Raw genomic sequence first — 25,790 nt, 5'->3', positions numbered from 1 at the left:
CCCACTTAAATATATTTTATGACAATCCCAACTGATTATCAGCAAAATGATGTATGAATTCAAAATTATGATGCTCACATTCACTCACTCATGCTACACTCTTAAAAATACTGATTCTTTAATGGCACTTTCTGGTTCTTCACTGTGTTACGTGGTCACTTGTAGAGCCATTGCTTGACCTAACACCATTTCATTCTGGGAAGGGCTCTTTGCATATGAAGTTGGTTCTTTGTGCTTTGAAAAACTTTGTAATATGTATAAAGGAAAAAAAAAATCTTTAATGTTTGGTAGGTTACCTAGCAAGGCATTAACAAACCTGAACTTAGCCTGTGTTATTGCAGGCAGTAAGAGTCCTTTTAAAATCATGAGCCATCAGTACTTCACACATCTGTTACCATCTATTCAGGGTTATTTACTATATGGACCCTGTTATGAACCTAAATAAATAAATGTTCTTTCTGAAATTTCCATGTGCATGTGTCTTTAAGGAACTAAACATGTTTCCCCTATGGCATCACTCTGAACAACCACTCTGGCACCAGAGTATTCAGAGAAAACCAGCATTAGACAAGAGGATGCATTCAAAATTCAGCTGTGTGGCTGAAATATACCTACTGCTTCTTTTTTTATCAGTTTTCTTACTTATAGTGCCTTTCACATCCAAGCTGTATTGCTTGTTTAATTACAGGTCACACAAAAGCATGAATTCTACCTCATCTAAGTTATCATATTCTAGAAGTGCCTGTTCCTTAATTTCTGTAAAAAATTACACAGCCAGCTTTTGATGTTAAACACCAGATGCGCTTGAAAAGACATATACTGTACATTAATTTCTCTTCAAAAACTGCCTAAATTAAGAAAATTATTGTGGAGAATACAACAAACCAAAAAAGACTGTATGCAATTTAGCTTGTAAATGTATACATTAAATGTTTGACTTTAAGCTCTTTGCTTATTGTCAGTTCTTGCATTCCATTTATTAAATGTCTCAGTAGTAATTTCTATATAAACGTAATTCATTGTTTTAGTGATAGTTTTACTTGAGTTATGGGATAATGTGTTTAGAAGGTAACCATTGTTCATTATTTACATGGTTTATAAGTTACACTGGATAAAAAACCTTGGATAAGTGAATAATTGTAAATACATTGATGATTGGCATTCTTGCATTTGTAAAAATAAATGGAATAAAATTAAAAACAGAATTTCATATGAAACATCAGAGCATTAGAAAAAAAAGTGACATAAACAGGCCCCAGCACAGAAGTGACCTAATGACAGAGTGAGAGATCACACGGAAAGTGAATAGCTGCATACAAAGCTGCCCTTCAAGAATGGCACACTGGCGGCCCTGGGTTGGCATATAAGGACTACAGTGTTGTCAGTTTCTGAATTTCTTTCAGTTTGTGGCCAGCAATGTTGTCTTTGTGTTGTAACACATTCTGCTTCCAGATGCTGCATTAGCTACAAACCTCATGTTAATATTGAAACCATGAGCAAAAAGGGCACCTCCATAAGCTGAAAAAGGATTTCAAGAAAAATTCACAAGCACATACCAGCATACTTGTTTCTAATGCCATATTTCATTATGAAATCACTTAATATTTTCTTGCAGCCAGCTGGAAAGACTGATGAATGCATTTCTTGCAAGCAGTGTTGTATTTTTTTTTTATAGAATCATTGGGTTAAGCAATTTAAAATGTAACATAGTAACCCCTACTGTAGACATGAATTAAAATGATGGATAGATAGATAGATAGATAGATAGATAGATAGATAGATAGATAGATAGATAGATAGATAGATAGATAGATAGATAGATAGATATTTGAAAAGGCAGTATGCAAGACAGACCGACAGAGAGAATGGCAGATAGATATGTTAGCTATCTCTTACAGGCTGTAGTTTTTTTTTCGATTTGAGATGAAGACGTTAGCTGTGTGACACTTCAGCTATTTTGACAGTTCATGTGACTGAGCTTCCGCTGTTTGCAGCTTCCGCAAAATGATAATTTAATCTTAGAAGAAAGAAAAAGCGCAAAGAACAGCGAACTCGAGCAGAGCCTTGTCTTGCCAGAGAGCTCCTCAATTCATTGCACCTGCCGCCGGCTTCAGAGACACGATGGTCCCCGGCGGGCTCGCCGACGCCTCGCAGTCGACCCCCGTAAGTGCACTAGACGTTCGCCGGCACGACTCGGCACCGAGCGAGTGCGCGCGCGCGTTTTGCCTTTTGTCCGCTAATTGCATGGGCGCACTTGTCGTGTACTCCACGCGTCTCCCTAAACTGCACGGTGTGCTTTCAAAGGATCGAGCAGCGGGCGCAGTCATCAAAAACGCAGTCCACCATGGAGCGTTGTGGCTTATTGGATAACGAGCGAGTGGACCAGGAGGCGGCGCCACGGTGGCCTCGTTCGGCGACGGCCCGCCCCGCGGTTCTCTGGAGCAGAGCCGCAGCTCAGTGAATGAAGCAGCACGTTTGTTTAAAAGGCTTGTGGCTACGGCACTGTGCGGTTAAAACGGTTAAAACAGGAAAGCAGATAAGGATCTTCTTCATGCGAGTGTTTAGAGGTTTCTCTCTCGTTTCGCCGCGTTCATCTGAGACGTTTTTTCATGGGTAGGAGCTAGAGTGACACTTTTGTTTTGCTCAACACTTTCTAAATTGTTAACAGCCCGCTTTTCTTCTCGTAATACGTTGAGCTGTTGTCTAAAAACACATGCTAAAGGAGAGAAAGAGAGAGAAAATCCGCTGAAACTCCTAAAATCATAAGTTGCAAAGGAAACGAGACTTTCGGTTTACCTTTTCTTTACTGGAACTACTTGCCGAATAGTCATTTGATGCAAATATCTCGTCAATTAAACTGCCTCACAATGACTATTCGGGTTGGACAGACAGAAGTCTTTCTGTTTAGCAGCCCAGCTTATGAGATCACCGCAGGTGTTAGAAACACCAGATCACGGTGCCACAAGGCGCACTTATTTTGCTAATTGTGATAGTTAAAATGAAAAAGCTTAACAATGAATTAGGAAAAATTACCAGCTTCAAGTGTAATGCAGTGATATTCCAGGGTAATTTTTGTGGATTCTCATCCTGGTCACTATCAGTGTGAAAGTTGCATGTTTTCACCATGTGCTAAGCTTTTCCTCCCATGTCGTGAACGTCTGCAGGTTAGGTTGATTGGTAACTCTGAGCACGACCTGTGTGAGTGAGGGTGGCCAGTGATGGACTGCCATTCTGTTCTTGGTTGGTTCTTGCATTGCACCCATGGCTCAAGCCTTTTTGACAAAAGAGTGGATGGATTATAAGGCATAAACATCTTTTGATATTTGTTTTTAAAAAATGAATATGTAAAGAATAAGGAGAGATAGATGAGGTACTTGATAGGTGTTAAGTAATAAGTGTACAATTCCAGTTTAGTGACTTTCACTGCAACTTTATGGCATTTTATAAATTATTAAACAAATTCAATGTTTAATAAGACTTTATATAATAATGGTCATTTGTGCTGCAGAAAATTTCACCTTTTTATGTAAAAATTAAACTGGAGTTGTTGATCTCCCTGAGCAAGAGATGACTATTTCATGAAGAACTTTCAGGGGATTTTGTGTCCCTGCAGCATGTGAAGATTTTTTTTACTCAAACTTAATATTTCAACCAGTTCTGAAACGGTCAGTGCTGGGCTACCCCGTTTGAACAAAACTGTATTCTATCACCTACTGTACGTTTCTTGTATCCTAACAGTTGCAAACACTTTCTCCCCAGATTCGCTGAGAGTTCTGCATGATTAACCAACAGTAAAACTACATGAACGTGCAAAGGGATATGCAAGTGTTGCTTGTGGTCAAAGTGGAGTTCATTTAATTACCTTGGTAAATTGTTATGAGAAGTGCATCTCTTTAATTGACCAATAGTGTTCAGAATGAAACAACTATTTCAATAAAAAGAGAATTGTAGCACTGCTTGTGTAGAATGTGGTCCCGGTTCCTGTTACTGCAATGGCAGCCAAGTACACAAAAACTTTAGGTGGACATTTTTAAAAGAGTCGACAAATAAGGAGCTTACTGTCACTAGACTACTAGGATAGTATTCTTTATCATAAGTAAAAAGAGATAAAGGTTGTTCCCATGTGAATAACCTTTACCTTTTTCCTTTTGCAGATAAAATTTTAATGAACCCCTTTTGCTGACTCAATTTTTTATCATATATGATCAGTTTCCATATTTTATGAAGTACTGATCAGCGGTCAGTCTTTATTTTATGTTGCATGTTTTATGGTTCCTGCTTTGCACCCTGTGTTGGCTGGGATTGACTCCAGCAGACCCCCGTGACCCTGTAGTTAGGATATAGCGGGTTGGATAATGGATGGATGTTTTATGGTTGCCTTGCATGACACTGTTATGATTCTGGTTTCTTTTAATTTTTTTCTAGCTTACAAGTTGATAGTATGCCCATTTTCTGTACCATTAAGTGTTTTCTAGCATTAGGTTTTTTTTTTTATTATTATTTTGGCTTAATTTTAGTAACGTTTATTTTCATTACTGTTTTGGCATTGCCATTTTTTTCAATCAGCTGAGGTGAGCCCATGTCACTCCTTTAGATCACTGAATTGGTTCCCTGCCATGGCACATATTAAGTTTATATCCTTGATCTTGGTCTACAGAGTAGACAACAGCTCAGGACCTATACAAGTATGTGCTATTTAATGTTCACTCTACGGTCTTAAATAGGGTGTTAGACAATTTGGACATTGTGTGAATACCAGATTATATACAGTATTTAGCAAAGCTATATGGGATACTGTAAGTGTACCTGTTTTGACTAAGTACAAAGAGATCTGCTCCAACGCTCCAGAGATGCATGACACACAAGATTGAGGGATGCTGCCTGCAAGTCGAAGCATACACTGTTAATACACTAATTATTTTATTTGTAAGTAGGGAAGTTGACATTAAAATAGCAATAGAATGTACAGTACTGTACTGGCAGCGCAATCACTTTGTACTATATACAAAAGACATACGAGAAGCTGTTGTATTCATTACGTCCAGTTATGTCTGGTATATTCCATTCTTCAATCAGGATTTCTGAATTCTGTTGTAGCCGTATGGAGCCATGGATGTATATGTGGGCAGACATTGCCAAAACAGATGTTATGCGGTGTATAACTGTTTATATGCATACAATTGTGAGGTCCTATGCTCCAGCGTACCCACACAGCCCTTCTGGTGAATGGCATCTGGTGATGGCTCCTCTATGCAGCATCTCAGTTCAGGCTGTTTTCATGGACAGTTCCTTACTGGTGGAACAATTTGCTCACTGCCAATATTCTGACTCCTTCAATGTGTTAAAGAAGTGTTTGAAGACTCTTTTGTTTAGTGAATTTCTGTCTAATAGTTTTGTAACCAAAGAATTGTAACTCGCTTGTATTTTGTTCTGAGTTCTTCACTTGTGATGATCAATTTAGTAACCTTGTCTTGGAACATTTGTTCCCAAACAGTCAGCCAGACTGATGTTTATTCAATTATATGGACCTCTTTTGTATTTCTCTTTGGAAAAAAGCATCTGCTAAACAAATAATGTAAATGTAAATTTTGGTTCCTGTCACATGACTGCAGTCACTGCCTCCAAATATGCTCAATATAAAAATAACAGGATTGCAAAAAGTCTGCCATATTTACTTAGCTTGAGTGAATTAATCTGAGACACCAGCCACTGATCAATTGATCATTCACTCAGTTAGTTTTCATTCTGTATAACAGCTTTAACAGAATACATCACAGCAACGTGCAGTAGTGTATAAGTGCAAAATTGTAAAATACTGTATGGACAATAGTGCAAAAGTGCATAAGAGTAAGTTTCAAATGAAATAATTTGAGCAAAACAACAAACACAGTAGAGCCTACTTACATATGATGTACAAGAAATGGTAGTACATGGGTGGAGATTAGTTGTATTAGAGGACAAAACAGATGAATCAGAATCAGAAGCCATCATACAGAGGAGCCAGATAAGGAATAGCATTGCAAATAAAAGTTTTTGACTTGACTTTGTTTTTACAAGACCTTTCCCTCATTTTCTCCTTAAAAAACTTGTCATTTTGACTAGTAATAGGGTTGGCATGGAAAGAGTTCTAAGGGGTCTGTATTATTTAAGATCTCTCATAATGTGTCAGTACCGCCAGTCTTGAGAAGACTTTGCACATTCACTTTTGAAAAGGGGTTGAACAAAGTCAATCAGGCTGTCTGAATCCTCTCCTGGCTTTTAAAGGTAGACAATGAATAGCAAACCAACTTGCTATATTGCAGTTTGATATGGAAACTACACTGTGGTAAGCCACAAGGCCCCACAACCAGTGGTTAAAATGTTTAAATTCCCCCAATAAGTGGAAACAATGTAAAGTTAAAGAAGAAAATTGTGTTTAAAGCACAGGTGAGGGTGAATAGGCAAAGTAAAGACAGTAAAATACAATCGCCAAATGAAAAGCACAACACCGGAGTTGTAGTCAATGATAAGGCTATGACTAGAAAGTTGTAATGCTGTCTTGGTCACAATATTCATAACTTTAATAACCTGGAATTTAGGAGGAAATGCACTTAGTACTGAATCTAATGCACATTTCTTTACAGAAAGAGTTGTTGCACTTTGGAACAAACGGCCGAGATATGCAGTTGAAACAGGAATCTTGACAACCTTTTAGAAGTCTCTGGATGAAATGTTGATTCAGATAATCAGATGAGCTGGATGGACTGAATGGTCTCTTCTCGTTTGTCAAATGTCTTGTATTCTAACTGATGCAAACAAAGTCTTTTTGAGAGGAGAGGTCTAAAGCTAGGCTACAGTTGTGTTTTTGAGGTGTTCTCTTTAGAATTCCAATGTGCTTTTTTTCATTCTTTAATCATTTGAGCATTATGATCATGTTTTTCTTTATTTTTGTAAAACTTGCACAATCCATTATGGTTTCAAACTTCAATTAAGGGCACAATCATGTTGCTATTGTTTACTGTAGTCATCTCATAACAACCAGAAGTTGCCTCAAGTAACATCAGCATTTTAAACTATTTAAGATGGTGTTTTGTTATTTGATGCATCCAAGTTTTATTGGAAAGAACTGTGTGCAGTTAAGACTTTTGGGTGATTATTTTTTGGCATAGACTAGGCATTACATCAGTTTTCTTCTGACCTTTTGTTTTTTGCCTCTGACTTATTTTCATTTTTTTCCCTTTCATCTCTTGGCCCAGCACCTTGCTAGGATGCTCACTAGAATATCAGACGCAGCATGCTAGCTAGCATCCTAAATAGTGAGAACATGAAGACATGATATACACTGCGACTGTGACTCCAGTGTCATGTTTCCAGCAAAAGGCAAAGGAACAATATGGACACAGCCATTAAAACAAGCGCATAATTGCAGTGCCCACAGAAAACAAAGTTCTAAGCTGGCACCAAAACAGTGCCATTATCAAAATGATAAAACATGTTTCAAAAAACAAATTGTATTAACTCTAAATAGACAAAAATAAGTAAAAGATTTTCATAAAGCCCAGGTTTATAATACCGATCCAGACTTCAATATGTACACACCAGCACTACCAATCCGTTTACACTTCTAGATTAATATTATTGTCCATTCTGCTGTTCAAGGAAATTTATTGTCTGGTTTTTGCTTTTTCTGTCTCATTTATTTTATATGTTTGTATTTGGTATGCTGTATATTTATTTATGATACTGTTGTACGTTTATTGATATTTCCGTAGTGATTTGTATGCTGTTGCATCTTGTGCTGTAATGTCACTACTTTTTAGATGTTTCTGTACCAGTGGGGCTAGCTAGCAACAAATATTCTCATTGCACTTCAGTATATAATGATAATAGTTTGACTTGAATATGCAGCACACTTACTAGTAAAATGTGTAGTCAGAGCTTACTTTAAGTCCAGAACAAGGAAAAAGCCTGGAAGAAGCCATTTACTTGAGAGAAACTGATATACATGCAGCTGGAAACCTCCTCTGTAAGTGTGTCTAGAGGAGTGTTCTAATTCATGAAAATATCTTGCAAATGTAAATGGCCACCTGGACAAGAATTCTCTAAGGTCACTGTGGTGAGAGAAATGTTACACGCATACATAGCCTGCATTTCAACAAGGTGCTTATAGAAGGGAGCTGGCTGCTGAGGAACAACTACATGTTGGCAAGGGCAAACATCTTGAAGAAATCTTGGGTGCCTTGCTCTCTTAGTAAATATCAAGGTTCAGAGGTGCAGGGAAACCTTGGGCCACATCTGAGGACTACCTTATGACAGTCCAGGTATTGTTTAGCACATCAAAAAAGATTTTTTGGGATAGATCTTGTGGTAAACTGAGTTTAAGAGTTCAAATGGCTGCTTCCTGTTAGTATATGAGTCTGTAGCTGGGTGATGAATTTGGTGGAGAGGCTAACTTGGTGCAGCCTAGCTCCATGCTACCAGGTCCTTCCGGGAGGCTCTCAAACCTGCTACCACCTGAGGGATGAACCTGGCAAATGAGGACATTCACTCAAAGCAAGGGGAAGGTGCATAAAGCGCAACAGTGCTTTTATTAAAACAATCCAAAAACAAAAAGTGTTCAAAAGTGCAGTGCTCAAAACTCTTCAATAAATAATCCTTTAAAATGGTAATTGTCCATGAGTGAAAAATCAAGACTTCAAATGAGAATGAAAACCAACAACACAATCATTGGGGCAACGTTCTTTTAACTCTTGGACGTGCCCTGTATATCTCTCTCATGATCTATTCAGTTCACCCATTGCTTGCTCAGCCAGCGGAGACACTAACAGCCATTAGTGACTTGTTAACTTGACTTGACAAGTTAACTTGACCTCCATCTTAGCTGCTTCGAATGGCGTCGACCAGACTGCTTGGGGTTGGTTGTCTTCTCGTAATCCTTCTCGCTTCCCTGGTGTTCCTCGGATTCTTGGAGAGGATTCCAACTCAATCACACCCACTTCTCTAAACCATCAGTAGGGATGATCCACCCCTAGAGCGCTGATCCTGCACTCTGTCACAGGGACTACAATCATGCTGCCTCTCACACACTGGATGGCTCATTCTGCCTCTCCTTCCAATGCTGTTCTCATGGTTTTGTTCTCTCTTTTCTTTCACTTTCTTTAACTCTCTGTTTTTGCTCTCTGATTCTTCTCCTTCTGTCTCATGCAGACTTCTTTATTCTCTGCTCCCTAATTGGTTCCGGGAGCGAGGAGCCTCACCCTTCATGCCATTATTGAGGTGCTTGACTGATCTGCCCGCTTCTGCATGTGTATGTGGTACGGTCAGCCAGCTCCCCAATTAACTGCAGAGAAAAACACACTTGCACACACCTATACCCAGATGGAGTCTGCCCCTTCTAGGGGCGTAATTATTTGTTTAAAATTGGTCACTGATTTCCAGGCCAAGGACTTGCTATACCACGGTGTCATGGAAAATAATATTTCAATTTCATAGCAGTTGTACAAAGGAAAATCCTGCCAGCTTGAGCCTGGCTGGCCACATAGCCTTCTTTGGGGTAAAAAGTGATCATCATATTCCAATCAGAAGGTTGCCAGTTTAAATCCTGTAAGTGTCAGAAATGACTCTACTCCATTGGGGCCTTGAACAAAGCCTTTAACCTGCAATTACTTCATGACATTAACCTGCATCTAGCCCTGCAAGCATGTCCTCCAACTTACAGGGAAAACTTGGATGTTGTTGGCACTCCAGCCACCATAAAAACTGTTCCAGTGTGGTGCTGAGATGTCACTTGCTGCACTCGATTGCCAATCCAGCAGGTTCGGCATGTGGTGAGTGTGGCAACACACTGTAAAATCAGCGCATGCTCCCAACCTCTCTCTCTAACCTGTGCGACAATAAAACATCTATTGTGCAAAATTCTTAATCAGAAACAATATCTCGTATTGGGGGTGAGGAGCATTTTGGTCGCAATACTTAATAGATGTGAATCTGTATGGACCTGTCTTTTCCTCTCCCACTTTTTTAGCATTGATTTTTAACCTGACAAATAACCTGCTAGCTTTTTTTCACAAAATTGTACCATATTGATACCTTCGGAAAAGAAGGAGCATCAGAATTTGCTTTGGTCCCATATGAGAGAAAACCAAAAAATTGTGAGGAACTGGATTATGGCCTGTTATCTTATCATAGAATTACCTGATTGTATCGTCCTTATTTAAAATTTATGGGCATTAGAAGTGTTTATGCAATATAGAGTATATATTCATAACAATATACTGCATATATATATATATATATATATATATATATATATATGTGAAATATAGCGACCTGGACACACACAGGCGGACACCATTTGCTCCATCACCATATGTTTATTAACACAAAGTCACAAATGTTAAGTGCACTGACAACAAACACAGTCCTCTTCACACAACACTCGGGCCTCTCCTCGTCTCCTCCTCTGCCTCGACCTTGTCCTCCTCCTCACCCGACTCCAGCCTTGATTGTAAAGCGGCGGCTCCTTAAATAGGTGGCTGATTGCCGACCACACCCAGCCACCTATGACATATATATATATATATATATATATATATATATATATATATATATATATATATATATATATATATATATACAGTATATATATATACAGTATATAAACAACAGGATTCTAGAATCAATGCATTAACTATTTTGGTTGACTAAATTAAACTGAGACAACATCTACAGATCAATGACTCAATCAGTCAGTTAGTCTTCATTCTGTATAGCAACATTAACAGAATAAATCACCACAACATGCTTCATAAAGTGTTTAAGTGTACATTTGAAACAAAATAATTAGAGCAAGACAACAAACACAGTAGAGTCTTCTTACATATGATGTACATGAAAATGAGAAAATCAGAAGAAATCATACAGAAGAGCCAGTTACAGAATCGTGTCACAGATAAAAGTGATTAAAATGGCATAAATCAATAGTGAGTTTTTAATTGTGAGTTGATAATGATCACTGATGGGTGTGACAGTCAAAGAGAGATGTCCAGCAAGGTGCCAAAAAGCTAAATGTTCATTTTCTGGGAGTTGTAAAAGAAGACTATGGAAAAACAAGAGAGCAGGTTACAGGGTTTTTCAGATTTTTATGAGGCATGAAAAAATGATAGGTAATCTGTGTGTTATTATTAGCAGTTCTGTACATTGGTGAGAGAGTTCAGAGAATAAGCCCAATATACTCGAGACAGCTGAGAAGTGTTCAGTTTATTGTTGATGGTGTTTAATATGACTTTAGAAGTATCATTTGGTACTTGTAATCTGTTGTTACGAAGCATTATGTTCAATAATGACCTTATAAACCTATGCTCGAGTGATATTAAATGTCACAGTATCAAAATGCATCAAAAAGTAAATTTCCCTTGCACATCAAAATCTGTACAAAAAACTGTCACAAGAGGACATTTTAGTTAAAATTGATAGTATCATTTGAACAAGGTCATTAGGGTTGCATCAGAAATCATACAGAAACAGAAAAGGGGAACACAGTTCACTGGTTTAGTCATGATTGGAAGTTCAAAAAGGAGTTGCTCCAGTTGCAGTTTTGAAGCTTTTTCCTGTGTATGAAAGTTACATTTTTGGGTTCTGCACATTACATATTATGTAACTAAGACACACACATATTTTAAAACAAGATTACATTTTATTTCTAAGCCATTTGGACATACTGAACTGCTAGTGTGCATCATGGCACTGTAAAGTTATAAATCCACCTTAATTTATAAAACAATATAAAAGATCACAGAAGACGCTATATATCTCACTCTGTTGAGTTTTGCTGAAAACAGAGATCATTACAGTGATGATTAATTCCTTTAAAAGTGGACAAAATTCTGAATAGATACAAGATTAAATATGGATGCAAATGTTATCTTTTATGTTAATATTGTATAACTTTCATATAATATTTCATATTCAAATTGAATTCATTCATTATTGGGGCACCAGAGGGTGATCTATCTATCTATCCATGGTGTAAAAAGCCAGGTCCAAAAGAAATGTTGGGACACCAACTGTGTCACCCTGCTTGATTTGTTTAACAGAAAGTAACCAAAATAAACCCGCAATGGCACGACAAAACTTAAACACTGTATGTACCATTCTGTTTAACTTAATACTGCTGTTCGGTTGAGCAGGTCCTGACTTTGCTGGGAGTTCCTTCCTTTTGTGCAGCTCAATTCAAAATGAGACGCCTCTTTCCATGTGTGCCTAGCTTAATGGTAATTGGCCCAGAAGGAGCGGAGTCAGTTGCCCAAATTGGGCATCTTTTCTGAGCTGTGGAGGAAGAAACAGGTGACAAAGTTAGTGCCTGGAAGGTGACCCTCTCACACTTATGCATAATTATATATATATTTAATTTTAATAAGTAATAAATGTTTCTGTCTTTCTAAAAAAAGATGGTGCATCACAAACATTTGTAATAAAGCATTTTATTACCACAAATGTTTGTGATGTGTCATCTGTTGGAATGGAAAATATAATGCATTTACTAAATACATTACAAAATATATTCCAGTAGACAATGCACTGCAAATGTTAACTCTGAGGTCTACATTGACTACTAACATTTCAACCCGTCTTAGAATTGTAACGCCCTCATAGTAGTAAAACAGGACAAACTTTAAAAATCAATAAACAAAAAGTTAGCTTTTTTTTTAGCTAAGCGGAGGCAAAATTCACTCCAAAACACAGAGGTAGACCGATTCCCCACTCCTGATGTCATGCTTCCCCCTCCCATGGGGCCACAGCCACTGTTTCAGATTAGCACGAATATATCGCTACTGCAAGCAAATGATGATTCTTAGTGTGATGAGAGAAGTCACAAAATCAATCAGAATGTTCAAGCAAATTCTAAATCCATTAAGTAGTTCTCTTGTTTGCTAGGCAGATGTAAGGTTCACCCCGAGGCTGGCGAGTGAGTGAGGAGGGCTTCGCCCCCCCCACACTCCCTTTGGCCCGCTGCTTCTCTCTCAGATTTGCGCAAATAAATTGGCGAAACAAGCGAACTATGATACATAGCAAAATGAAAGAAGTCACAAAATCAACCAGAATGTTCAAGCAAATTATAGAAAAAAATCCTATCTAAATCCATTAAGTAGTTCTCTTGTGAAAAGCGACAGACAGACAGATGTGGGATTTTATATATATAGATGTGTGTGTGTATATATATATATTAGTTTGTGTGTATGTTTTTGTGTGTATATAAACAGTTTTTTACATATGTATTGCCATATATATTACTATTATAGAACAATGGGGTTCCTTCAGCCTCACCTAAAATATGGCATAGTTTGAGTCATATGATAAGTTGTGTCTGGTAACTTGGTAACTTTCCACAATCAACAGAAGAATTTAGTACTTTTTTAATACTGTCTTATTTATCTAGCCTAGAAATGCCTCTGTTTATTTAGAGTAAGTTTAAAACATTTATTTAAAAGAAATCCACATTAGTCTGTATACTTCAATTCGGAGTCACTAGTACACAGAGTCCTTTACAGCAGCATTGGATGCAAGAAGAAGTCACGATCCACTCATAAACCATTGAGTTACAGACAGACAGACAGATAGATAGACAGACAGATCATGTTACACTGCTCTCATAATAACTGTTTTGCATCCAAACTGTCCATATCATTGTCACCAGTCCTGTGTCCTGTCCTTTGTGCCTCTTCTTTCCATGTACACAACACGAACACAGATACATTTGCTCAAACCAGCTGTGATCTTTTGTTATTAGATCCTTACTTGCCATCATGAGCTGACAAATTTGCACACTTCCTTCACTGTAATAATGTGAAGCAGAGCAACTACCAGCATCTTATAATTTATCTGACAAAATCATTATTCATTTTGTTCATGCGGGACACATCATTCAAAATAGACAGAATTGGATCAGCTGAAAAATTTATCTGAGCAGTCAAAAGAAAAAAAGAAGCTTACTTATGTCAACCACAGCATCCAAAACAGGATAAATGTGTGTAAATGCTAAACAAAGGAACATTAACTTAGGGTTTTATTGAAAATTCTTCAGTTAGCGCAAGCATTCCCTCTCATCCAATAGAGGTGTTTCAGGGAAGGGGCCTCCACAAATTGTGCACAATGCCACAAGTAAGCACCCATATATATGCTTATATGTTTCCTTTGTGACAGTAGGGGACGCTACCGTGCCCTTGAACCCTCAGGTACCATGCCAAACACCAGGTAAAAGTCCAATAATTATTATTTTTATTATAATAATTACGTGCACCAAGCACCCTCTCTTCCACAGTACTCATTAATCAAACACAATACTCCAATAATAAACACTCCTCTGACTCCCAGACGCATTGCCCTCCTACCACCCAGCTCAGTTCGTCGTCTGGGAGTTCCCAAAGTTCTTATATAGTCCCTGACCCAGAAGTGTTTCTCATCCTTTAGTCCATGAATCCTTATCTTCCTAACCCCGGAAGTACGTCATTCCTTCCATCCATGTGACTCGGACATACTTCCAGAGCGTTGGGCAAATAGCAGTCCCTGGTTCTCCCTGGAGTGACCCCCGGTGGTCCTGATGTTATCCAGCAGGGCTTTACAGGAAAACTCCATAGTCCATGATGCCCTGCTGGAATCTGAAGCATCTCCATGTTGTAGGGATGGCTCCCTCTGGGGGTCTTGGCCGGGATAAAAAGCCGGCCATGGACCACACCTTTCACCACAAAAACTTAAAAATAAAAGATTAAAAAAATGTGCAATACCATAAAAAGACATCTGGAAATCTATAATGTGAATTATTTCTATTTGTTTAGTTCAAGATTTAAAGTGGATCACTCAAACTTTGTGATGATGATTCTGATATAGTCTGCTTCACAAGAGGCACAATATACCATTGTAATATGCTGTACTTCTATTGTTCTTTACTGCACAATATATTGGGTTGTCTTTATGCCATATTGCATGGGTTTCAAAAAACTGTTCTTGGAGGGCTGCAGTGTCTGCTGCCTTCTTAACGAGTAGCCAGTTACAAACTCCAATGGAACATATTTTGTACAAACAACCACGTACTTAAATGAAGGCACACTGTTGCTGGCAGTAAAAACTGGCTTCTAATTGAAAAATTGGTTACATGAACCAGGTTTCCATCCAAGGAGTTTTTGCGAAAAAATATTTAGCGCTTCAAATTTTAGCTGATGGAAATGCTAATTATCGATAAAATGTTGTACATGTCGACATAATATTTTTCCGTTTAACTTTAGCGCATAAATTCCATATCGATACTTCAGATGTCGCAAAAACTACTGTACATTGGAAACACTTTTTGTCAGAAAAAAAGGGCTTTAACGCAAATAAACGTGTCACATGATACATTTTCATCACGTGCAATCAAAACGAGAATAGCGGAGCGGTTCGCATGGTCTGATGAAGAGACTCGTTATTTCTCGTGATGAGCCAATGCAGTAGCGGATAGGCTGGGTCTCCTGCTACTTAAAGGGGTACCTGAACTCCCTCCACATCAACTGTAGCCTGGGGCTGTCTCTCAGGATGTCTAAATAATACAAAAACCGCAAAGGTAATTTACTGTGTCAGTCAAAATATTTAATAAACCATGTGTTTCATTATCTAAACATTTTTTTTCTTATTATTAAATGGCAGATGTTTTAGCATATATGAGAAATTCTCTCATTGATATTAACGTTTTTTTTGATTAAACGTCATTATTTTGTATTAATTCAAATTTCAGTTTTAATTAAAAACCTTAAGGGAAGCAGGTTACAGTACTAATTCAGTTGTTCTCGCACTAAGAAGGGATGTTGAAAGGTAGGCTCACCTGTACAGATCCGATGCTGCAAACACAGCTACATCATGGGCACTTCTAGGAGTGCCAATGCAAATGTCTCGTTTCATGCACATGTCATCAACAAGGGCCTGGAGAACAATAGATGGCCACCTTTTGCGATTAATGTAATCGTGGTAGCCTTCCGTCGGGGGAAAAATAGGCACATGCGTGCCATCCAGCGCACCGTAAATCTGTGGCACAAGATGCACCAAGGAATTGCGGTATGCAATTTCATTGGCCTCCGCTACAGTCAGAAGTGTGATATAACGCCGCATTCATTTTTCTTTGATAGCGGTGCACACAGCATATACACATCGATGAACGGTAGTTTTACTAACCCCAAAAGTTTCTCCAACTACTCTATACTCGGTGCAGGTTGCCAGCTTGTAAAGGGCGATGGCAATCCGCTTTTGGGTTGGAACCGTGGTCGGTGACAACCTGTGATGGGCGCAACATCAGGACTGATGAATCCACACAACATCTCAAACATCGGCCGTGTCATTCTAAAATGTTGCAGCCAGAGATTTTCCGTGAAGTGTCTCCCCACCACCTCCTCCCAGAAGATCTTATTCCGTCGTCTCTCCCATACCCGTAGGTTTCGTCGCACTGGGGTACTTTCTTCGAGCTCTAGAGCTATCAGACAAGCAACTGCTTCATTCTGCTGTCTTCTTCAGATATTATGTACAATTCCAATTAGTTGTGAAACTGAAATAACAGTAAGCTGGCAAATTTCAAAAAACTGTCTGATTAATCTCTCCATTTCTTTGTTTCTTTGTTTAGTGGAGGGGGTGTAATGTGGAAAACAAAAGGTAGATAATTTGCGACATACACAAAATTATGTATGGAAACAGCTCAAGGGCAGATTTTTTTTTGCGATAGCCTACAACAAAACTTATGCAACAGTTCGTTTTGGAGGGGATGACGTCATCATACACACCATTTTATCGATAAAAAGCCAGTTGGATGGAAACAGGCTGGAGACAGCAAATTTCACACATTTTTTTACGTATATTCTGTTTGTCGATAACAAAACGTCGCAAAAAACTGGATGGAAACTTGGCTAATGCTATCTTGAATCCATAGCACTTGCCTTTGCATTACTGCAGTGGTTCTCAAACTCAGGCTTGGGAACCCTCTTTGTCTACAGGGTTTTATTCTAACCAACGTCTCTTTTTAATTTAACTCCTATCCTGCTTTAGGGTCAAGGGAGAAATTACAAATATAACTTTGGTCAATTTTCATTAGAATGTACTGTACTAATCATATGATACATGTGTGACTGGGTGAATAGACCAGTGGATGTCAGAAGGAATGCTTTGGCACCAACAGAGCAACCTCATTTAATTGACACAAACAACAACAGAATAATGGTGCTCTTGGCACATAATAATACTTCTAATAAAGATTCCTTGGTGGGAGTTCAACCCTTGTTGAGGGTCTGGTCCAAAAGAACACTGCCTTCTGGGGATCTTCTGTTTTTATGGTACTCGAGGCAGAAAGGGTAGAAGCATCTCTGGGTACTGAGGGTGGGGCTAGGCCACCTCTTTAGGGGTCTCCTCAAAACAGAAGTAGAAAGAAAACATACAGTTAGTACCAGCATTCCCTCTCGTCCAAGAGTGGTGTCACTTACCTTATCAGAGGCAGGAATGAGGGCCCCATTTTTTTTATAACTTGGTTTTTAAGATTTTCATCATTATCAATTTCATTCTTTTTTCCAGGTGTTCTGGTTATTTAATCCATTAATTAACTCAATAATGTGTGAGTGGGTCTGATGCTGTGTAGTCGCAGCCTTTAGCATTTGGTGTTATTTGTCAAGGTGTCAGCTCTGCTTATTATTAATTGTCATTATTAGGGTAGAAATAATTGAGCAAAATTAAATTGAAGCTATAGCAAAAATGTAAGTAATGTAAAAATCACAATGCCACACTGTTCTCAATACAGAATAAGAGAGGAGACAAAAGCCCAGCTAAATAAATTAGATCAGTCAAAAGTAAAATGAGCGACTGATTGGGAAGCTGTTGGAACAAAAGCCTTCAGCCACGATGGGGTCCCCAAAACTGGGTTTAAGGACCACTGCACTAGCAGAAGAAGCTGAAGCAGTTCAGTGCTCATTGTTAACTGGCCACAGATTAAGGGGAAAACAAGAAATGTAGTTTCAGAATCTTCAGAAGTGATGTGATTTACTTGAAGGCAACAAAATGTGTTCTAGTAACAGCAGTAATTTGGCAGCTAATTAAAAAAATGGCAGCCACTGCAGGCCTCCAAGAACTGAGTTTGAGGCTCCTATTATATTTACATGTCATTGGACGTGTGCATTTCTCTGCCCTTTTAATTGCCACATATATTCCATGTATCTTTTTATTTAACCTTTTAAATTCAGCCTTATCTTGTCCATTTTCTACTACTTTGATTTTACTGGCCATAACCTCATCATCCTTCACTCTATATTCATGTTTTATCCAAAAGGAAGGTTAAACATCTCTCTTTCAGGAATTCTAAACCTGGAGAATTAGGTTTGTTTCACACGTATGTTGCAGCAGAATAAGTTGCAAAATACAGTGATATTTTTGCGAAAAGACAAAAAGCACCTTGAATGCTATTCTTGTCTGCGGTGGGCTGGCACCCTGCCCAGGCTTTGTTTCCTGCCTTGCGCCCTGTGTTGGCTGGGATTGGCTCCAGTAGACCCCCATGACCCTGTAATTAGAATATAGCGGGTTATACAATGAATTGATGGATGGAAGCTATTCTTGTTTCTGTAGGTGTCTGGAATAAGATTTCAAAAACCATAAAAGTGTCAGCGAATATGTCAGGAACACCCAGAAAAAACATTGTAATGAAACATCTGCAATAATATGTCTAGTTTTGCTGTTTTCAAGCAGTACAAAAACAAGATTCATTTTGTCCATTTTTGAAAACCCCTGGTGCAGATCTTAGTCTTTTAGAATATATACATTATAGCTAGTGTCACAAAAAGACTCCAGACAGTCAAAAAGGTTTGGGGACGGCCACCTGTATATTATGATCCTGGCTGCAAAAGGTTGAAAAATGATAGAGTAGTTTACAAGACTGAGTCCAAAACAGAACTGAATACATGGAGGTAAGATGGCGGTTTTAAGGGCTGGTGGAGGAAATTATGTCATCTATGCTGGGATCGAGAGTGACGTCATCAGAGGCGGCAGACACGGTAGTGACGTCATCAGAGGTGCCAGAACCTGGCGGGATTTCCTGGGAATGGTCTACAAGGAACTGAGAGAGACCGTCAGCACATTCAGCCACACCATGGTCTAACGTAGTATTACAATTACTCAAGCCCTTTAGCTGCTTCCTAATTGTATGTGTGTGACACTAGTAAAGAAATCATACTGTGTGTATCCAAATTACAACACCAACAGTTGCACAATTTAAAAATGTCTTTACACAATAATAATAATAATAATTATGAAATATAGAAAGTGGAATGTGGAGTCATTTGAAAGTTGAAACACCCTCTCATTTGGCAGATAATTGTCCGTCCATTAGATTGTACAAAATGAAATCAGGATGTTCAAGAAAGCCACGGAAGAGAGGTTGGAAGCTGGTGTTGCTGTGTTACAAAAATCTGACCATGTTTGAAGAACAAATAAAAAGAGCATTACAATGTGCTATCATGGTATCCAATATGGCATTTCAATGGGAACACAATTTACGTGAATTATAAAAATGAGGAAATGAGTAATCTTATGTAGGTTTTTAAAAATTTAGCATTATGATTCATTTCCGCTGGTGGGCCCAAAACAATAGGACTGAGTTTAAAGGGTTAATGTAGCTAAGTGGTCTATCGGTACTTGTTGCTAATGGTAATAAATGGAAGCTAAGCTGACTAAAACTATTGTGATTTATTTTAAGAGTTGATTTAAGATTTCATCTTGCTTTTACATCTACTTGCCCTCACATGTACCAAAGCAATTGTTATACATTTCAGCTAGCCAACTAGAAAACCATCGATCTTTATCATGATGACAGCTTGCACGGAAAAAGTTCTCTAAATATGAGTTATCTCCCTTTCCACTTTGCTATTTTTAAAAGTACAATCAGTTGAAAGATTCCAGTGGCCAATATGTTGTCATAGTGCCCAGCATGCAAGCCTCTTGAAGTCTAGCAGTGGCATCTCCTTCGTAGATTAACAGCAATGGTAAACCCACAGGGGCTACAGAAGGTCTTTTTTAACGAAGTGTAAGTCATGTGTGTGTCCACTCTGTGGGTAACCTCTACAGATGCATATGTGTAAATATAAATAGCTATACATGACATATGTTATTTGATATACGCAAATGTGTTTTATTTTTTCCACAACTTCATCAATTAAGGACTGGCTAAATTTATTCACCCAGTCACCCATTTCTGAACTTTTTTTATTCTTTATTATAGGGTCTTGGGCAGCCAAAGCATATTAGGTACAGGGCAGGAGTTAATCCTGAATTGGCCAATAGTCTTAGAGCAGACTCTTAACAAAAATCACATCAATAATGGTGGGCTGGTTTAGTGATTCCAGTCACCCAGAGTCTTGGGACAGCAGGAGGAAACATAACTAAATGCATTTATGAATAAAGTTATTAATATTGAATGATGTGGCAAGCAAAAAAAGATTTTTTTTCAGTAACTGACATGATGCCCCTCTTCTCCCTCAGGAAAAGTGTTAAGATGCAGCTGCAGTCTGGTGCTTTCTCTGTCTTGCTCATCGTTGTGAATTATACCTGGACCAGGGTTTCTGCTACACCACCCATCAATCCCAAATGCAAAGTGGTAAGACCTCCATTCTTTGTGCACCTCTCTTCTCTTAGCCGGTTTAGTTTGCATACTGAGTGAGCCAGATTTGCATATTCTGAGTGAGTCAGTATTTTATGTATGCATTTTTAAAAAAATGTTTTGAGTAAGAAAATATTTTACATTAACCTATTAAATGTTTGGTATATTATATAAAACTTTGGAATGACAGAGCAGACAACACTTCCTTTCTTGAGACTTTCAAACTTAATTGTTTAAAAGAAATGTTCAGCTTGATGAGGTGATTTTAGGTTTTGCATGTTTTTTGTTGTTGAAAGAAACTGTTCCTTTTTTTAGTGATGATCAGCTTTTAAATGTGCTGAATCCTTTTTAATCACTCTTTCAATCTGTTAGTTAACTTGCTATCTTTAAAGTAATAATAAATAGTGTTAATTTTTTTGTGGGCAGAGTGGTTAGCACTGCTGCTTCAAACCTCCATGGTCCTGGGTTCAAGTTCTATTCCCGGTCACTATCTGCCTCTTAGTTTAGTTGGCATCTCTAAATCTGCCCTATATGAGTAAGCTGCAAGGGTGTGACTGGGTGTGAGTACACCCTGCTGTTGGTTACTGCCATTATTTTTTTCTGCCTTGCAACCAACGTTACTAGATAAACTGAGGTAACCTGTCACCCTAAGCCTGGATTAAATGGGATTTGCTATTAATTCATGAAGAAGTTCTACAAAGTGATGAAACACTCAAACCTTCAGCACCCTCAAAAGACTTGTGCGATCCATGATAACTCTCCAGTTGCTTATCCTCTTAAGGTGCAGTTTGGTCCATATTCTCCAGGACTGGGATCATATGTTGCCATTTTTTGGCCAAGGTATCTTTTAGTCTCCCTGTAAAAACTCTTTTTGGAGAGACTCAGAAACCCTTAGTTAAGGATGAGTTTTGTGCTCTTTAAGATTCAAGCAGAGTATTGGCATCATTTTCACTCTTTACTATTCCGGTGCCTTCAAAAAAAAGCATTTCCAGAGAACTCAGTATATTTAGAGACCTTACGACATCCTGGCCTGTGCAAGGCTTCTTTTCTGCTTTAGGACCTTTTTTCACCACATTGGTGCCAGCTTTGAGCCTCATGACCCTTTATAATGTCCAAAATTCTAAACAGATATAGTGAAGAAGAATGCAAGACAAAGCAAGTACAGTGTGCACCATGTATGCATGTGCATGGCCCTTAAATATAGCAGAGAAAGTCGAGGTTGAGTGTAAAACATAAGCAAGCCATTATATAAAAATTTTAAAAATCTAAATCTAATCTAAATATATAAATAAAATGTCAGACAAAGGCTTTGGATGGTCACCCAATAACAATCCACATTTGGACTTAAGATAATTTGTTGTTTTGCTTTGCATTTTGCAAAACATCACCAACACACAAAAAAAATCTTTTTCTTAAAATGCTTTTTTGGTAATGTGCAAATAAAAACAGCATATTGTAGTATCTCTACTTCTTAGGCCACATACATTAACCTCAATTAAAACCAACTTCCTTCTTTTGGCTTACCCACTCATATGAAATACATTTTAAAAAAGACACTTCTTCCATGATTTTAATAAAAGTAGGAAATGTAATGAATATTAGCTCCCATTTAAGTAAGCCAGATAGCCCAAGCTGCAGATGTAAAGCTTTCATCTTCCACTTGGAGTGGCACAGTAGTTAAGGTTTTCACTTGATAGCTCCAGGGTCCCAGATTTGATTATCAAAATGGTCAACATTTGTGTTTTAGGTCTGGTTTAATTCCATATAACAAACACGTGGGTGTCAAGTTAATTGGCCCATTGGGATTGTGCTTTGTAAGGAACTGTCATCTATTCTGGGGATGGTTTCTTTGTTCCACCCAGTGGAACAAGGACAGGCTCTGACCATCTAAAACCTTGGTCTGGACTAAGCAGGTTAAGAAAATTAAAGCTTTATTTGGGGGAAGTATACTGACTTGTGAAGAGGTATTAAACTTTAATGAAAATGACTGGAAGATTCAAGTACTCGATGTGCAAGATAAAGCCTGAACCATAATTCAGACCAATCTTTTGTTAAAGTTAGAATGTTAACCAGAAGTTAAAAACCAGAAATGAGAGGAAGAATTCTTAAATGGGAAGTCAAAATCTTTTTTAGAAGGCACGAATGCAAGAATTTATCCATGTCACAGATGGCACGTGTCCCATGGATTTCTGGGAGAATTACCATGACAGTAATTACCAATGAAAACAAAGATGGTGTAATAGTATAACATTAAAAATATTCAACTGGTTCAGTTCACTTTCAGTTCACAAGTCCAAAACTAACATTACATTCATAATTATTGAGTCTCAAAACCTCCAAAATCAATGCATAGTTTGTAAAAAAAAAATACATTCAGGATTTTTCACAAAAAACTAATAAAAGCTCCTGATCAGAACATTAACAATGCATCAACTCTCTGAAGGTTAAGAGGCCTAGTATTTTCCAAGACTTAAGTGCTATGTAATTAAGGAAGGGCGCAAATGTAAAGTAACCTGGTAATAGAGCAGCAGACAGCAGCGTCTTTTCCTTACGGTGTTGCTTACATTGGTTTCATATTTTGAGTGAGTGAAACACAATTTACTAATTGCTAGTAAATTAAAAATAATTATTAATGACCAGAACTCAGAGAAGAGCACGCAAAGAGGACTTCTTACAAAATTTTTATTCCTGATCTAACTAAACAGGTACATATTTAGCACTGTCTTCTTGTTTTCCATGTCTCAAATTGCAAATATGAACCTACCTGGTGGTGTAGTTGAAAGTCAAGTAATTTATGGCCACACCAACGTGAAAGCTTCTAATGTTGGAAGCTAAAGAACTCAGCCTCAGTGAGCAGTTGGATGGAGACCACCTCCTGAATGTGAAGCAGAGGTTGTTTCCTCTTTTCATAGTGGCTCTAAGAGAAGCTTTTCTCTCTTCCTGTCCCTTCATTTTTTTTCTTCCTTTTTCTGTGAAAGCACTATGAGGTATTAACAGATGATGACAAAGATTTCACATGACGATTGTTACAAAAAAGACAATATGTTCCACTGGGTTCACTGAGTAATGATTTCTTAGACTCTGGGCCAGATATGTAGTTATGGGGCATCATCCACAGCATCAGTTACAGTGTCAGTCATTCCATCTGGACTGGTATTCATATTGAGCAGCTTTAAATTGAGTGTACCATCACTGGGGCACCTTCAGAGATACCTTCAGCCTCTCCAGTGAGGATGACGGTAATCAGATAGGTAGATCAAAAATTTCCCAGTGATGCATTCCTCTGTCGCATAAATAATTGAATGAGTTTGATGGGGATGAGATCTTTGGCATTTACAAACCCCAAAGCTTTCGCATCACAGATAGTTAATCTTAGGCAGGCACTCACTCTGTCCAGGTAGGCACAACAGAGTGAAGCAAATGTTAGCTAATTTGTCCATAAGGTCTTTATAATGTAACTGCTTTTTTCAGTGTAGGTTATTAAGTTCCTGCTAGGATTCTTATATCACATGCTGAGCTTTTGTTTAGTTCCTTGTTGTTACTTGAAATTTAGTAACTCAGCAGCATATATTTTGTGACCTCTGCAACACTTTGTTTGTGCCAGCTTAGTCGTGGCAACAGCAAATAATTTTTCTACTTCCCGAATCCATGGCTAGAGGCTCAGAGCATTACATTTTTTTTTAAAAGGATAACTTTTGAATAATTGTTTTGTGTCTTGTTTTTGTTGTTCTCATCTTAACTGGATTAAATGTTTCTTAGTCTTTAGAAGATTCATCTCTCAGTCAGAATGTAGAAGAAGGAGTGAGACGGTGGCGTTTTATTAAGTTGCTTACAAAAACTATGTTTTGCTTATACCGAGGAGAAGCTGTAAAAAGATGTTTCTGTCCACCTAGTTTACTTGTAAATTTTGTAGACCATATGTGCAGGAGAAGTAGAAGTACAGAGTTACTTTTCATCCTAGGATGTACTTAGGAAAAGAGAGAGCGAGAGACACTGCAGGGGAAATAGGAAGAACAACTTTGTTTCCTGTGTAATTCATCAAATGTTTTTCTGCATCATCTCTAGCCTCATAAATATGAAATTAAAATAAACCTATTATACAGTATATCAAATTACCAAAAGGTCCTCAGTATTGTATGAAGATAGAGAATGCCAGGCTAAAAAGGTTACAAGGTACAGGACCAGAGGATGAAAAAGGAATTATCAAACCAAGTTTTAAAGCTAGAAGTCTCAAAACTTCAAATCATCAAAGCCCAATATGTAAACTAAAAATCAAAGTAAAAAACAAACAAGAGAATTCAAACTCCCTATAAAGATTTTCACACTTGCTATCACATGAAGGTTTTAAGCACAAAGAACTTGGGCAGAAAAGATTCCACACTGCCGTCATAAATAGCGTCGGCTCAATGATGTCACATGGAGCAACTTCTAAGCTGTGATGTATTAGCAATGGGACAACGTTGCTGACAACAAAAATTCATAAAAAGGTGAAGTCTATGAATGAAAACCTTATACAAAGCATTGTTGTAGAATTGTAATAAAAATAATGGTAAAAAAAAATCATTTGATCAGAATGACTTCAAAACAACATAATTTTCTCAATATTGAAAAAAAATGTGTTTCAGAACCAAAAAATTAAAAAACTCAGCATCAGACTGTGCTCACCTGAACAAAATCCACAAGCTGGGCTAAATAAATAAAAGAACCTTTAGAGTGATCAGTCATAGTCCTCCAGTACCTGTATAAAATGAGAAGCTAAGTCAGTGGAGGCCCCAGTTTGATCATGTGAGATCACACCATCCTCGTGTGCCACACTGAAGCAATCTTTCTTGGTGACATCTCATTACTGAATCAAACTCATCCAATTTTAATATTACTAGGAGATGTAACACCTCCTGATAGTACAGGCTCCAAGACAGGAACTAACACTTGACAGGGTGTTGACATATCATCGGAAATACTCATATTGGATCAACGTAGTGGTGCCAATTGACTTAACATGTAAATCTTCGAGAAAACAACAGTGGCTGGAACAGTCCATACAGACAGCAATTAGACCTGTTCCGAGACGATTGCTGTCCATACTCAAAGAATGTGAAGTTTCAGAGGTTGGCTAAGGAGCATTTCGCATATTTGGTACATGGGTCCTATGTCCCAATTAATG

General features: G+C 38.0%; 1 protein-coding gene across 2 annotated transcripts in view; it reads left to right on the top strand.

The window, feature by feature from the left end:
- nrros (negative regulator of reactive oxygen species) overlaps positions 1–25,790 on the top strand; it is a 48,300-nt gene that overhangs the window by 19,943 nt on the left and 2,567 nt on the right. Inside the window, exons 1-2 of one of the 2 annotated variants that reach the window (XM_039762317.1) lie at positions 1,980–2,163; positions 20,509–20,623. In XM_039762317.1, the coding sequence (XP_039618251.1) occupies positions 20,522–20,623 (102 nt within the window). In that variant the 5' untranslated portion in view covers positions 1,980–2,163; positions 20,509–20,521. Of the gene's footprint in view, positions 1–1,979; positions 2,164–20,508; positions 20,624–25,790 lie in introns of those variants that run through there. The other variant, XM_039762324.1, reaches the window with a different exon arrangement.

Source organism: Polypterus senegalus, chromosome 1, assembly GCF_016835505.1.
Source record: "Polypterus senegalus isolate Bchr_013 chromosome 1, ASM1683550v1, whole genome shotgun sequence".
NCBI lineage: Eukaryota > Metazoa > Chordata > Cladistia > Polypteriformes > Polypteridae > Polypterus > Polypterus senegalus.
Note: the sequence above shows the minus strand (reverse complement) of the source record. Positions and strands in the feature narration are given on the sequence as shown.